General features: G+C 36.6%; 1 protein-coding gene across 1 annotated transcript; it reads right to left on the bottom strand.

The window, feature by feature from the left end:
• Window positions 1–764: 764 nt before the first annotated feature.
• Window positions 765–12,768, bottom strand: STYXL2 (serine/threonine/tyrosine interacting like 2). Its single transcript, XM_070942684.1, has 6 exons — window positions 12,625–12,768; window positions 11,056–11,164; window positions 8,843–8,937; window positions 6,752–6,983; window positions 5,240–5,457; window positions 765–3,962 (listed from the first exon to the last, which is right to left on the bottom strand). The coding sequence occupies exons 2-6, from the start codon at window positions 11,160–11,162 to the stop codon at window positions 1,159–1,161; spliced, it is 3,456 nt and encodes a 1,151-aa protein (XP_070798785.1). The 5' UTR covers window positions 11,163–11,164; window positions 12,625–12,768; the 3' UTR covers window positions 765–1,158.
• Between the last annotated feature and the right edge of the window lie 2,153 nt (window positions 12,769–14,921).

Below are 14,921 nucleotides of genomic sequence, written 5' to 3'. Positions count from 1 at the left end.
TTATGTGTCTATATCGTCTTTAAGTATGGCAGCTCCAGCTTAATTTTACTTACAAGACTGATAGTGGTAGAGCACTTAGAAGGCAATGTGTAACTAACTAAGGTCTTTTTGATTTCAGGCAGCATTTTAGCAGAGTAAAGCCAGAGAGTACTAATCAACTAATTAAAGTCACAGAGCAGAGCTTAACTAGTACTTATCACTTATTAAAGAAAAGCTGCTCAGGAAGAGATATTCAAAAAATTGGACAATAATATCTGATTTTAAGGCTATGCTTGCCAGACAGAGAGCATGAAGTAAAAAAGAAAGATACCTTTAACTGGTATACCCAAGCTATACCCAATTTAGTGGGAATGGAAATTTATGTGAAAAATTAGAGGAAGCACTGACAAAGACTGGAAACCACCCCCCCCAACTCTAAAATACCAATCGTTCTGGGCCAAATGAATTTTTGGTAAGGGATATAAGTAATCTGGGTCCCTTTGATGGCCAGAACAAAGGAGCTCTTATAAAAATTTGCTGTTGTCATTAAGTTCATTCTGGACAAGAATCTTTAGAGAAACTCTCCTGGAATTTATCATAATATGCAAACAGATGTCTTGAGACATCTTTTATTAAAATACGTAAGCACTGGAGCTCTACTCTAGGCATTGTGCCCAATCCACAACAGCCTGGAAGTATTGACACTTAAAAGGGATATGCTGCTATCACATGCATTTTATAAGTTGATTTTTCTGTTTGGTTTGAAAGATAAATTTTATTTCTGAAATTGTCTTTGAAAAAAAAAATCTTTAGACAAGGTCTTCCCATGTGACTGAAAAGTGATATTTTGTTCCAAGTTGTCATGGGAACCAACATTACATTTATACCCTTAGTATTTTCTATATAGATACACACAAGAGACAAGCAATAGCTATGTGGTTTTGTAATTAGAAAGAAAAGAATATTAGAAATTGAGATTACAGATTATTTCCACAATGTTCGAATTGAACAAAAATCCGGGCCTAAATAGTGCTTGATCTACTATTTAGTGGAAAGGAGAATAAGGAATATAAATAAAGTGATTAAAACATGCTATTTAAATCTTGGTTGCTTACAAATACTTGGAAGACTTTCCTCCAAAACTAAGGTAGAAATGGACTGGCATGACTTAACTCTTCATTACTCCTCTCTCTGGCGCTGAAGCTTTGCTTTAGTTTCTGCTTGTCGACTTCTCCAGGCAGCAATGATGGCATCGTCATCCATTTCTTCTTCCTCCTTACGAGTGCTTTGTCTGTTTCTTATTAAATATTTTGATGAGATGTACTCTTTGCTTTCTTCCATATTTTCTTCTTTTTCTGTACCCTCATCAGACTTTGCAAAACTCTGGGTGAATTTTCTCTTTGCTCCAGATTCAGTCATGTCCAATCTGGACTCTTCTTCATGTTCTTCCAAGTGATACGATCTGGTTGAAGGTTTGGAGGATTCTGAGCTATAGGAGGATTTTGGAGTTCTAGAAGAACATGGCTCTGGACTTTCTTCTGTAGAGTTTATCTCACTCACTTTTGATTCTGTAAATGTATATGCCTTCTCTTCTTGTGCAGAGGCGGAGGAAAATTGGGAAGAGGTTCTTTGCAGTTTATTATTATACTGATGGGTTGCAGAACTATTCATTTCTTCTCTCTGAGACCTGGAACTTCTATAACTAGAAGCTTCAGTGTTCACCTTTCTGAAAGTGGACGAGTTCCTATATTTCTCACTACTGGCCTCAGTGTAGTCCTGATAAGAGGGCTTTTCTTCTGTTTTCAAACCTATGAGCCACTTGTTTACATTGTTTTCTACTTCTGACCTTATAACACCCCCAACATTAGCAAATTGCCCTGAGAGAGCAATGTCACTGGAATTATTATCATCTGTTAATGAATGCCTAGGGCCACCATTTACATTTTCTATACTTCTGTCATACAGATTTTCTCTTTTTTCATCTTCATCATCTCCCTTGATCTTTTTCTTCTTAAATAAAGTGCTACGTTTATTGTCACTGATAAGCTTCTCCATTTGGTAATCTGACATCTTCTCTCTCATTTCTGTTTGCATCTCCCTTTCCTTTCTGCTAAGTTTCTTAAGATCTACCTCATCAGCAAAAAGGCTGAAAAGAGGCTTGCTTGTCTGAGTTACTTTCCTAGTTGAGACAGAGTCTCCCATACTGACTGAAGTGTTACAAGATAGGATGGATTGAGTGTCAGCATACTGAGGGTCTTGATGAAGCAGTGAAGTAGAACTAGATAGAGGTAAGCCGATTTGTGCTTTAAGCAGAGATGACCTGTCATTTTCTCCATGTCTATTTGGATCACCTGACTTAACACTGGAAGACAATACTGATGGTGAACGAGACAACATAAGAATTTCATTTTGTTTCTGAGCAATAGTTTCATTAACAACATTGGCAATCCAATTCTGAATGCTGGCTATTGATATTGTTTCATCTGGGCCAATGGATGGGCCAGGCACACTTGCTGACTTAGCCCCATGACTGCTTCTAGCCTGAGAAAAAGTTGAGCGATTAGTCTGCATGCTTATTGCTGAAGCTGAATCCTCTATCCCATTGACAGAAGCTGTTGATGGCCAAAAAGCTGACAAAGGGATGCTTCCACTCATGGAAGTTTCTGCCTCCCAGCTACAGAGAGACTGGCTTTCCTCCAAAAGTTTCTTTGAGTGTTCAAGTAACTCCATTCGTCTCTGTTTTCTCCTGGCACAAGTAGAATCCTCACCTTTGGTAAGCTCTACAATATCATTCTTATTTTCACTACCAACTTTCTTCTGGTGCTTAGTTTTCCAGGCTTGGTAGGCAGTCATATTGATATCTGACAAGCTCTTCTCTTCTTCCATAGACTCTTTATTTTGTTGGCTACCGTCTGCAGCCTTGGATTGCTCAACTTCTGAATCTTTTTTGTGAAAACCAAACTGAATTCTTTTAATCTTCCATCTTTCTAAGGCTGTCAACTTGTCTTTGTTTTTTTGGCAGAAATTATAAAATGAACTAGCATCAGATAATACACTTTCTGTATCTATGTCCCTTTCTCTTGTTCCATTTTCAGATTTTAGATTCTCATCACTATATCTAGCTTTTGAGCAATATTTCTTAGAGGCTTCTTTTTCTATCTCCATCATCCTCTCATTCCACATATCCCAGCTACTTTCTGTAGACATAGAATCTGTACGCCCTCTTCTCATTCTGTTGATGCTACTTGCTTCCAGTTGTTGTTTCAAGATCCTGATCTCTTGGCTACTCACACTTTCAGTATCAGTTGTATCATTCTCGAGGCATGATTTTTGTCCCATGATAGCCTCCTCTTCCTTGGAAAACATGTAATTTTCCATTTGGTACTTCTCATTTTGGCATTGCCATGCTTGGATCATTTGATCTACATTTTCCTCAGATTCTACTTGTCCTTGAAGTGATAGGTCTGAGGCCTTACTTTCTTCCTTCTTCTTTAAAATTTCCTTGTCAGGCAAGCCTTGTTTTCTTCTCCATTCTTCATAGAGTTCTTCCTCCTCCTCTTCACTGATAAGAGTAGGCTCCTTGGAAAACAAGCTCAACTTTCCCATAGAAGAGGCACTCATTGCACTTCCTAGGAGACTTGTTGTGTCTTCTTCCTCTACCATGATAGAGTGGACTTTGGCTCCCACAATACTCTTAGAATCTTCTGTCTCAGATAGTAAGGAACAACTTCCAGCTCTTACAACAGAACTTTGGTCATCTGTTGTGTCTTCAGAATCTTCTTCTTCTTCTTCTCGTTCCTCAAGTAGCTTTTCATTGAGTTCTCGGAGCTGTTTCAGAAAACCATCATTAGGATAAATAGCTCTCTTCTTACGGATAGTCAGTAAGGCTTCTAATATTGTCATGTGATGGAAGATCATTAGATAAGCAGATACTAGCACTGCTGAGCGACTGACTCCCATTTCACTGCTGACCAGAACTTTTCCTAGAAGTAAAATTATATAAATAATAATTTCAGAACCATATTACAGTGTTGCTGCATGTTTAGTACATTTTGAGCAAATAAAAAATAATCTGCCATTGTTAGGCTTCATGATATCTAATATCTAAAGCTAGGAACCTGATAAGTTAAATAAATAATGCTATCTCCTTACCACAATGCTTTTATTTTATATATTATTTTGTTAAACTAAAAAAAATTAAATACAACAGCATTAAAGAATCAATTTTTAAGCCAGCAATAAAAAAAGAAAGGAAAGCCAAGCTCTAAACATTATAAATACTCACAAGTGGCCTGATCATTGACAAAGTTGAATGACAAATATACTAGTTTTAGATCTGCTTGTAACAACATAGTAATTACTGTATTTTTCGGAGTATAAGACTCACCGGATTATAAAACGCACCTATCTTTTTTGTTGAGGAAAACAAGAAAAAGAAATCTGCCTCCCAGCAATTTACTTCCTTGCAGCAAGCAGCAGAGGCCTGCGCAAAACAGCTGAGAGCAAAACATGTGAGAGTCAGGAGGCTGATCCAAACAACTTGTGCTAATTAGGCTATCCTGAAGCTGAAAGGAACTGTTTCTTCTTGCTGTTTGCTGCAAGAAAGTAACTGCTGGAAGGTAGAGGCCAAAGGATGGGGGCCAGTGTGTGGCCGGGGCTATATTTGGTGTAAAAGATGCACCTAAATTTTCACCCCCTTTTAGGGGGGAAAAAGGTGCATCTTGTACTCCCAAACATACGTTTTTTTAAAAAGATAAAAATACATGTATTTTTTTTTTAAAAATAGAAGCTGCATTATAAGTATAGAAGTTCATAAAAGCCATTTCACAAGTCGTAATGAATCAATGTATGAAGGGTTTGTCTACATTTCTACGTTGAATTAAAAAAAATTAGATTTTTTTTTTTTTTTTGGGTGGAAACAGCATAAGGATGCCCTGGCAACATCACATTTTTTTCTATATATCTGTGATGTTCCATCCTCAGCCCATGAATGAAACAGGTATGAGTTGTCCTTACCTACGATGGAAGTATTTTTCCTATTATTTTGATGCTATCCAAGGTCATATATGGCATATAAAAAGTGCGAGGCTTTGTGATCAATTACCTCAGAGAGGAATCAGAAAACTGCAGTGACTTAGGCAATAGAGACAGACAATCTCATACTGGTATAATTTTCTGTTGAGTCAACGGATGAATTCCTTCAATTCAGCAATGGAGAAAGTCCCTGACCATGTAAACTGATATTGTATGCCTTATTTACCTCTGCAAGTTAATAATGCTTCATCAAGAAACTCTGCTGCTGGGCGGAAATGTTTAGCAATCTCCTCATCTGGGAAATCATCCACCTCAATGCCCAAGTACTGGATATTCATTCCATTATAAAAATCTGGTCCTGTATAAACACCGGTGCCATGAGCAGCATTCAGGATATGAGTAATTCCTAGCCTCTTTAGCCGTCCTTTATTTACTGCAGCACTCCTTCAATGCAAAGGGAAAAGACATTAGATTCCAGATTCTAACTGAAAACTAACTTGTACCAAACAGTATCCAAGAGAAAATTGTTTGAGTCTGTTAGAATTTGATGGTGAATCGATATAGTACGTTTATGTCAGTCATACGTTTTTACCATAGTTTCACAAAGTTCACAAAGAAATCAAATATGGACTGTGGAAATCCTTGCCTTAGATTGTATTTTAACAACATGTTTTAGCTTATTTGTTTCCTTGCATGCTGCCTTTTATTGTTGATGTAACCGTCATGGTAATTAAAACATCTATTTGCATAAAAAAAGAAACAGAATAGAGAAAGAAATACAGGTACTCCTCAATTTACAACCACAATTGAGCCCAGAATTTCTGTTGCTTAGCAGGCAGTTAAGTAGCCCCATTTTATGACTTTTCTTGCCACAGTTGTTAAGTGAATTGCTGCTCATTGTTATTCTAGTAACATGGTTGTTAAGTGACTTTGCTTGTCAGAAGATGGCAAAAGGTGATCACATGACCCAGAACCACTGCAACCATCATAAATAGGAATCAGCATTGGCAAGCATCTGAAGTTTGATAATGTGACCATAGGTATGCTACAATGGGTGTCAGTGTGAAAAATGGTCATAAGTCATTTTTTTCAGTGCCGTTGTAACTTTGAATGATCAAATGAACTTTTGTATTAAAAAAAAAAAAAAAGAGGTGCATGTACTGAGAGTTCATTTAATGGGCAGACCTAAAGTTTCTATGGTAAAATAGGTAAAAAAAACCAAAAACCCCAAATGTTGTTTTGAGGCAATACAAATTCATGAAACCAGGTTGATTTCTTGAAACAGAGATTTCCACTATTCAGGTAGTGCAGAAAAGGCCCTTTCCTACAGATCAGTCAGCCCTGGTTTATTATTGACATCAAGATGTGAAAAGAGCCTTATCTGCAGAACAGTCAGCCTCATACATATTAGAAGGAAATAGTATATTCAGAAGGCAGTAACCCTTTGTATTGGTCTCATGAGTTATTGTCCTCGCTATTATGGGAAAGGAATGTAATTACAACAGGATTCCCCTATTTATCTACTGTGTTTTTGAAAGGAACCTGTCATATTTACCTTTTGAATGTAACTTTTTATTTTCTATTGTATAATTTCCCTAGGTTTTTTTTCTTGAGATGGACAGATTGCAATTTAATACACTTAATTATTAATCTAACAATACTGGTCATTTTCTATAGCACAGACAGAGGAAGCCATGCTCTGAGAATTTTATTCAGACAGATACATCTTTGTACTCACTTTTCTGCTATGAAGATATTTGGCCAGACCTCATCAATGGCCTCTCTTGGTGATTCCAGATAGTCTTTCATAAGTGCTCTCTGTATGTCCATAACACATGGTGTATTGAACAGGCTAGTATCATCTATCTTTTCTTTAACTCGGTTATATAGATCTTCCATTAGCAACTGCTCTGCAGATTCCAGCATCCCTGGACATACAGTGTCTACTTTTACTTCCTTTGTCTTCAGCTCTGCAATGAACCCAGATTTTCATTTTCAAAACTATAACCATTTTTGTTTACCACTGACTATAGACATGACTATTATAACTCATACTATAATGACTATAATGACTCATTATAGTGCCATGTAATACCTGTACCCAAGGCAAATACTGTAATTCTCTATATGGATTAACTCAAAAATGTTGAGTTGAATCGACATTTAACTTACATTTGTTTAATCACATTTCTCTGTAACTAGTTGTTGCTTCTTAATTGCTAGTTCATTGCTGGTTACACTTTATTGTAAAAATTTGCTTTGGTTTCTCAGGGCTTCAGAGAAGTAAATTTCAGTTAGGTGAATTGAAAGTGCAAAGCATACAGCATGTGTTAAAATTATATTTTGCACCTACAGAATTAATCTCCACCTCCCCAGCCCCCTGGACCTTAACAAAATCATATTTTTGAAAACTTCTAAATTTGGGTGTATGACCAAAAGACAAACTTAGTATTTCTTGCGGTCCATGGGCTAGGATAGACCTCTATACTAACCCCTGGAAAGTTATTAATCCTCACTCTTTTTCTTTTCTTTTAAAAGTTAAAAACAACATAATTTTTGATAATAAATGAGGAAAAAACTAGTAATTAATCTTCCCATGGCAAAAAAGAATTGAATTAAGAATTAAGAGACAATGAATCTGTAATTCTGCAGATGAGAAAGCACAGGCAAAATAAAGATGAATTAAATTTGAATTAAAGATGAAGTAGCTTTCCAAACAATATTTTTATTATCGGCACCACACATATAATAGTGCAATTCTTTTTGACTTTCTTTAAATCACTAAAATTCTAAACTCAAAAAAGATGGAAAATGAAGACAGAAAATTTTAAATGAAAAAGATCAGTGTTGGTATGATCTGGAATCAGAATAGAAAGTGAATTTAAAAAGGATGGCAATTCCTGACTGGTATATATATATATATGTATATGTAGGTAGGTCTTTGGTTATTCGCGTCTTCTCCCACGTAAAATTGGAAGTGTCTTGGCAACGTTTCGATGAAGTCTCATTCGTCATCTTCAGGCTGGTGTTCTCGGCTTCGTGCTTCCAGGAGCAATATGAGATCGCAGCTGTCTCTTCCTTTTAACTGCTAGTGGGGGTGTGAGCTGATTGGGTGGGAACTTGGCTGTGTTCTGATTGGGTGGAGGTGTGTTCTGATTGGTTAGGGGCTTGGCTGTGCTCTGATTGGATGGGGGGTTGGTTGTGCTCTGATTGGCTGGGGGTGTGTTCTGTTTGGGTGGAGGCTTGGTTGTGCTCAGCTTAGTCTGAGTTGCAGTGGGATTTGAGCTGGTGAGCTGCGTTGTTGTTTGGCTTCATGTTTGTGGCCGTGCGAGCTCTTCATGGTGGGTGTCAGTCTGCTTCATGTATGGATTGGAGGGGTTTAAAGTGGCTAATGATGCAGCTGCGGTCTGGCTTCTGGTCCCCCCATCCAATCAGAGCACAGCCAAGCCCCTAACCAATCAGAACACACCTCCACCCAATCAGAACACAGCCAAGTTCCCACCCAATCAGCTCACACCCCCACTAGCAGTTAAAAGGAAGAGACAGCTGCAATCTCACATTGCTCCTGGAAGCACGAAGCCGAGAACACCAGCCTGAAGATGACGAATGAGACTTCGTCGAAACGTCGCCAAGACACTTCCAATTTTACGTGGGAGAAGACCCGAATAACCAAAGACCTACATACAAACACCAGCGAAAACCTGAGAAAACATACACACACACACACACACACACACACACACACACACACACCAGTGCCAGCTGATTTATGAACATATCAATTTCTCCATACTCATATAGTTTGATTATCCTTCTTTTCAAATCATACCTTCCTTGATGATCTGTTTAGCAGCAACAGCAGATGATAGATGGATGGGTTCCATGAAGATGCTCTCAGTCTCTGCATCTGATAGCACTGAAAACCTGTCAGGTAATGACAATGCCATAAAAGCAAGCCCTGGCAACTTCTATACTATTATAGCTTTTCTCTACTTTTTGAAAACAAAGTAACTTAGAAGAGATAAATTATACAAGAGAGCTGATGTTTCTAGAGGATCTCTGTTTGGAGAGTTGCTTTCAGAAGCTACTCCGAATGACTAATAAATATCTTACAGATAATTGACATTTCTCTGAAAAGATTTCATCCTTATCTATGTTCCCTTCTCCTCAAATATGCTAATATGAACAACTGCAACATAAAATCATTTTTACAAAAAAGAGATGATGTTTCTCTCCACTGTGTACTGATTTTTGCAGTGTGGAAACATATTTGTAACCACATATTCATCAGAGAAAGAAAACATGAAGAAATTTCATTAAAAAATTATTGGTACAACTCCCACCTCACAATGTCAATCTTCATTTTAGTTTCCTCCTTTATAAGATGGGAGCAGTAATAGACTATAGACAGTCAAAACTATAATTTATTCACTCAAGTAATTTATTTGGCTGCTCATCACATAACAGTGACTCAGGGCAAGTGTACAGAAATTAAAATTTAAAAATTAAAGCAATAACCTGTGGCACTCAATAAATGAGACCTTCTAATCATAAAAACACATCAATAACAGGACCAACTTTACGCCCAAACATCTGAGGAACAGGTACAGTGATATTATAGGTGTTGTGTGAAGAATATGTTTTAAAAACTTGTAGGAGATGGAATTGGCCATATAAATTCCTTGAAAAGAAGCCGGGGGCAGGTAAGGTGAAATTATGCCTTGCTGTCTCCATTTGATTGAGGAATTATTGCCCAGAATGCCTTTCTAATGGAAACGTGGAGGCCCATAAGAATGATCTTTCCTGTACTTTGCTGACAAATCCAAGTTAAGAAGTTGAGTGTTTGCCACAGTCCCTTTTTAAGTAGAAAAATGTATTTCTTTTCTATCCACTAGAGGGTCTCTAAGTTTCTGAATCTTGCAAACATAGCTGTATTGATCAAAAAGGGTTTCTATGGCAACTGGTCATGAAGCAGTTTGTGTACGGCCAGTTTTCAAGCTAATAGCAGCTAACATGGCTAGGACAAGGAGGAAGTCCACATGGACTTGAGTTGAAATGTACAAAATATTAGAAGGCTCCAGTTACAGCTAATCCATATTCACATGCAGGGATTGACCATAGAAAAAGCAAGAAAAGAGAATATGCAAGTGTTGTCCTTTAGTTTCCTTTGTTAGACAGTTGGAAGATTGCTCCATTTCAGGTTTTCATATTAGGCTCCTTTTTATCTAAAAGTCCAAGAAGGAAATTTACTTGCATTTTTCAAATGCTGGATGTTGATTGTATGTTTCTTGTTTTTCTATACTGGTGTAATTACTTTATTTCCTTTCTGATAGTCTCCAATGGATCTTTGGTTTTGTGTGCTCTCAGAACTGGAAATTATTTCTTGTTTTACTCCAGTTTTGCAACACAGAGCAGAAAAAGCCCCTTCATGCAAACTGTATTCCGCTTAGAGCTTTGATCTCCAATACCATCCAACAGCAGCACTGGCTGTTCCCACTCTCAGCTGAATCTTCACCAAGTTAATTTTTTTAATGGATTGGGAAGGATAGGCAGATTGATGACAATGAAAAAAAGGTTAAACTGCAGGCTGAAACAAACCAATTGTATATATATCACCCTTTTTAACTAGACCTCCCTCCATTTCACTCACTAGTTTACAATCTGGCTACCCACAAATTCCAAGTCTGCGCCAAAAGTAGAATTGAACAGTAGCATCTAAACCAATCAGTGCTATAGAAAGATAGATGCGAAAACAGCAGCTTGGGTGGGCTTCTGTTACTGCCTCACGGATGTCTGCAGCGCTTCTCCCAAGAAACCTTAGTGTTTGTACAAAACCTCTGTTGAATCAATTAAATTAGCAAAATAATGCTTGTGCTCCCAATCATGGATTCTGAAAGAAGAAAGAACTCTTTAGGCCTTGTCCTTGGTAAGGATTTCAATAATGGACTGGGTGAATGTAAAAAGAGAGAGAGAAAAGAAAAAGTTTGCAATTTGTTTTACACAATGGGAGGTATATAGAGATTTATTTTGTGAAACACTCACCGGCTAGGCGAAGGACTTCTAAGATAGTGAGCTTGCACTGCCTTCACATCAGGTTCTTCTCCATCAGGCACCTCCTGGTCCCTGCCTGAATCCATACTGCTTGCCATCACTGTTGTGGAAACCAGATGAAATTGGGAAGAAAAGGATTGGCAGATCAAAATCAGCTAAATCATAGAATTCCATAAAGAATCTCATTGGCTGAGTCATACAAAGTACGCTATATATTTTAGAAAGAGGGGGAAAAAACATTTAAATATTTACTATATATAATGCTTTCTGCAATAAAACATTTCAAACAACCAAGACAAAATTTTGAATTCTGAAAAATTAAACATGGAATTCAGTCAGAGGAAATTTTTGTAACTATGCAGGGAAATGAGATTCTTCATGATTACCGTATCCAATGCAAAAGTCTATTCATTTCTTACCAAATGATTGGTTGCATGCTATTAGGTATTCACATAAATAGTAAAATATGGTGTAATAATAAATAGATTTTCAAAATGCAAATCCCTTTTAAAAAAAAATTGAAACCCAGTGTACCTTTTGTGGGAGAATGGAAACTATTTGAATATTGTCATGTTTCAAACAAATAGAAGTAATATAGATACATTTTAATAGTTTATATGTTGCATTATGGTTAGGCTTCAAGAGGAAGTTAGTTAAAATAGCTACAGCTAGCTACAGTTGTAGTGTAACTGCAATTTAGTAGGTCCATTTAGCACACTCAACATAGCAACTTGAGACTATTTCAAAATTTTGTCTTTTTATAATTAATTTGTAAATTAGTAATTTATAATATTTTATAAATTAATCATATTTATAAATTATAAACATATGTATATTGTAAACATTTATAATCTTAGTTTTTCTTGTTGTTTGTTTATTAACACTGTTTCCTCTATGTTAGGGTTTTGCCCATGGAATGTTACTGAACCTGTCCACATATGCTTGACCTGGTTTTGTAAACCCATGATAAAGTGTTTGGAGACTTTGGAGTACTGCTTAAAGAGACAAAACAAACTTCTTGAGAAGCGAAAGAAAACTTTTAAGATTAGTACTTCTCTCTTTACAGATTTTTGTCCAACACTATTAAAATACAAACATGCTTTGGAAACACAAATTTCTGCATGTCTTCTCAGAAATACATTCTATTGAGTTTAATGGAATGTATTTCCAGTTAAGAAGAACTGTCGCCTAAAAGACAGCATTATTAAAAATAATAATAATAATAATAAAATATTTCCATTTTGACTTCTCTACCAGAAGTCAAAATGGATGTCACGGATCATGTTCTGGCTTTACAGGAATGTTATGAAGCCAGTGTGATTTCAACAGGTCCCTTACTCTGGATTCTGTAGCCCTTATAGAATTAGCTCTCCCACTCTGATCCCCAAAGCTTTGATCTTATTTCCTTCTTCTGCAGTTCTCATTTTCGCCCCTTGCAGCTTTTCTGAAATGTCAGGAATGCAGCCGGGCCGCCACAAGCAAGGGTGGGTTGTTATTGCTACTTTGCGGTGACCTAGCAAGTCTGACCTGAGAAATTACGACAAACTCAAAACAACTTACCGTTTATGCTGTGAACATGTGTCTCCCTTGGTGATAAAATTATCTTTTTTGAGAGTTCAGGCACAAACCTAAAAATAAAATAAAAATAGGAAACTAATGAAAAAGGTAGGATCCAGGCAGTTGCCTTCTTGCCTTCTCGGTGATTTTTTTTGCAAAGGGACAGGACAACTGTCAGCTTCAAACTTTATCAGCCTTCTAAATATAACATCTCTAGGCACTGGCTGGCTGTTGGTTAATAGCAGGAGAAATGCCATGCCTGGTTTTTTAACTCTATCCTTTCAAATAAAGGAACAACTATCTGCAAAAAAGTTCCAAGGTGTCATGCCCCCCAAAATAATTTTATCATTTTTTATATTCTTAAGTCTGTTTACATGTGTCCCCTTTGAGGATCAGGAACTAAAATTATTCTCTGTTTAAATATCTTCATTCCCATCTGCCTGTTCTTCCTATTTTTAATGGGCTATTGCAGAAAAGGTAAGCCTCAAAAGGAGAAGTTGAATTGGGGAAAATAAGCAAAAGTCTTATGACACTTTAAAAATTAACGAATGGATTATTGCAGTTGCTTCCTGGATTGCACCCACATAATGAGATACATGAAATATTACCCTACGCAAGGAGGAGTGTTACATGTACACACAGCTATTTTTGAGGCTGGGGGAAAAGAGGAAGAGTGAAATGCTGAAAATAGAGGTGAGAGACATAATTATTTTTAGTTACTACAAAGCAGTGACGATTTTTGCACTAAAGTGTAGTAAAAAAAACTATGATCTACAGTAGAGTGGTTGGTTAATCTCTACATAATATAAGGAATAGAGATCTGATATTATAATAATATCCCCAAAGCAGTGTGGAATACAGAAAATTAGACCCCCAGTTTCAGAAATTAATAGGAAAGAAAAGAGGTTGGTTAAAACAAAATATCCATTAAATTATAATAGATCCTTACACATTTGTATTCTATACTTGTTATGAATGTATAAAATGGCTAATGGAATTTTATAAATTTCAAAAATTATAGATATAGAAATATATTTGTATATATCTATACAAATATAGATTGGATAGTGCATAGATTTTTTTTCTGGATACCAGAAAAAAATAGTTTAGTTATAAATATACCTACACAACAAATTCCAGTGTAGTGGGTGCAGGAAGTCGGAAGTTTTAACAGCATGGAATGTAACAATATTGAATAAATAGAATATTGTAGCATTTCACTAGGGGAAGAAATAAATTAGATCACAATTTCACATATAATGCCTAGCATGAAGTGTTTTTATTTCTTTAATGACAAGTAATGGCTTTGAATCAGTACCAGTAAAACGTAAACATGCACTACCAGAGTCCCAAAGATGCTTTTCCAAAAAGCAACTGGACTTTCTTGAATAGTGAAACATTTCACTTTTCATCCAAGAAGCTTCTTCAATTCTGAGAACAGAAGAAGCTTCTTGGATGAGACGTGAAACATTTTCAAGGGACCCCCCCCCCCAAGAAAGTCCAGTTGCCTTTTGGAAAAGTACTTTTGGGACATCCATAACCTGGATGGATGAGAATGTCCAGAGTGTTGCCTTACTGTAATTGTTCCTTTTGTGGTATCTGTACTAGCACATTTACTTGGCTGCTTGAGAAATCTGTCTTATTGCTGTTTTATTTATTCATTTGTTTAATTTATATCCTGCTTTTGATATATCCTGAAAATTCAAGTCATCAAAAACAGAGATCTGTCTTCATTTTTTCCTATAACAACAATCCTATAAGGTAGATTGGGCTGATAGAAGAGAACACCCTGTGAATTTTTGTGGACATAATTCTGAGATTCCACAGTCTTGTCCAACATGTTAACCACTAAACCAAGATTTCCTAAACTTTTTGCATCACACCTCCCTTAAGTGTAATCTTAATGTGTGATCAAAAAAATCCAAAAATCAAAATGAACACAAGTGAATAATGAAAACAATGAAATGTTGAGAAATATGGATTTATTATAACAATGGACAACTGAAAGTTTGTTCATACCACCCCTGGACTCTACTCTACACGTCTCCAAGAAAAATACACTTCGCACTTTGTGAAGCCCTGCCCTAAACACCACTGATTCTTTTCTGCATGTTCTTTTGTCTACCAAAAGAAATTTGTAAGAGTGGCTTGTTTAACTGGGAGAAGGCAGAGCAACTTAGAAAGGCATTGTTTCCTTGGCCGTTCAGCAAGAGAATGGAAGATATGAAAACAAATCTACTGTGACACAACTTGCAATTCTTGTTAGAAAGGGTGAAAGGATATAAGGAAGAGGGAGTGGA

This window comes from Pituophis catenifer, unplaced genomic scaffold (assembly GCF_029215685.1).
Source record: "Pituophis catenifer annectens isolate HBS135680 unplaced genomic scaffold, rPitCat1.0.hap2 SCAF_4, whole genome shotgun sequence".
Classification (NCBI taxonomy): domain Eukaryota; kingdom Metazoa; phylum Chordata; class Lepidosauria; order Squamata; family Colubridae; genus Pituophis; species Pituophis catenifer.
This window is presented reverse-complemented; position numbering and strand designations above follow the sequence as displayed.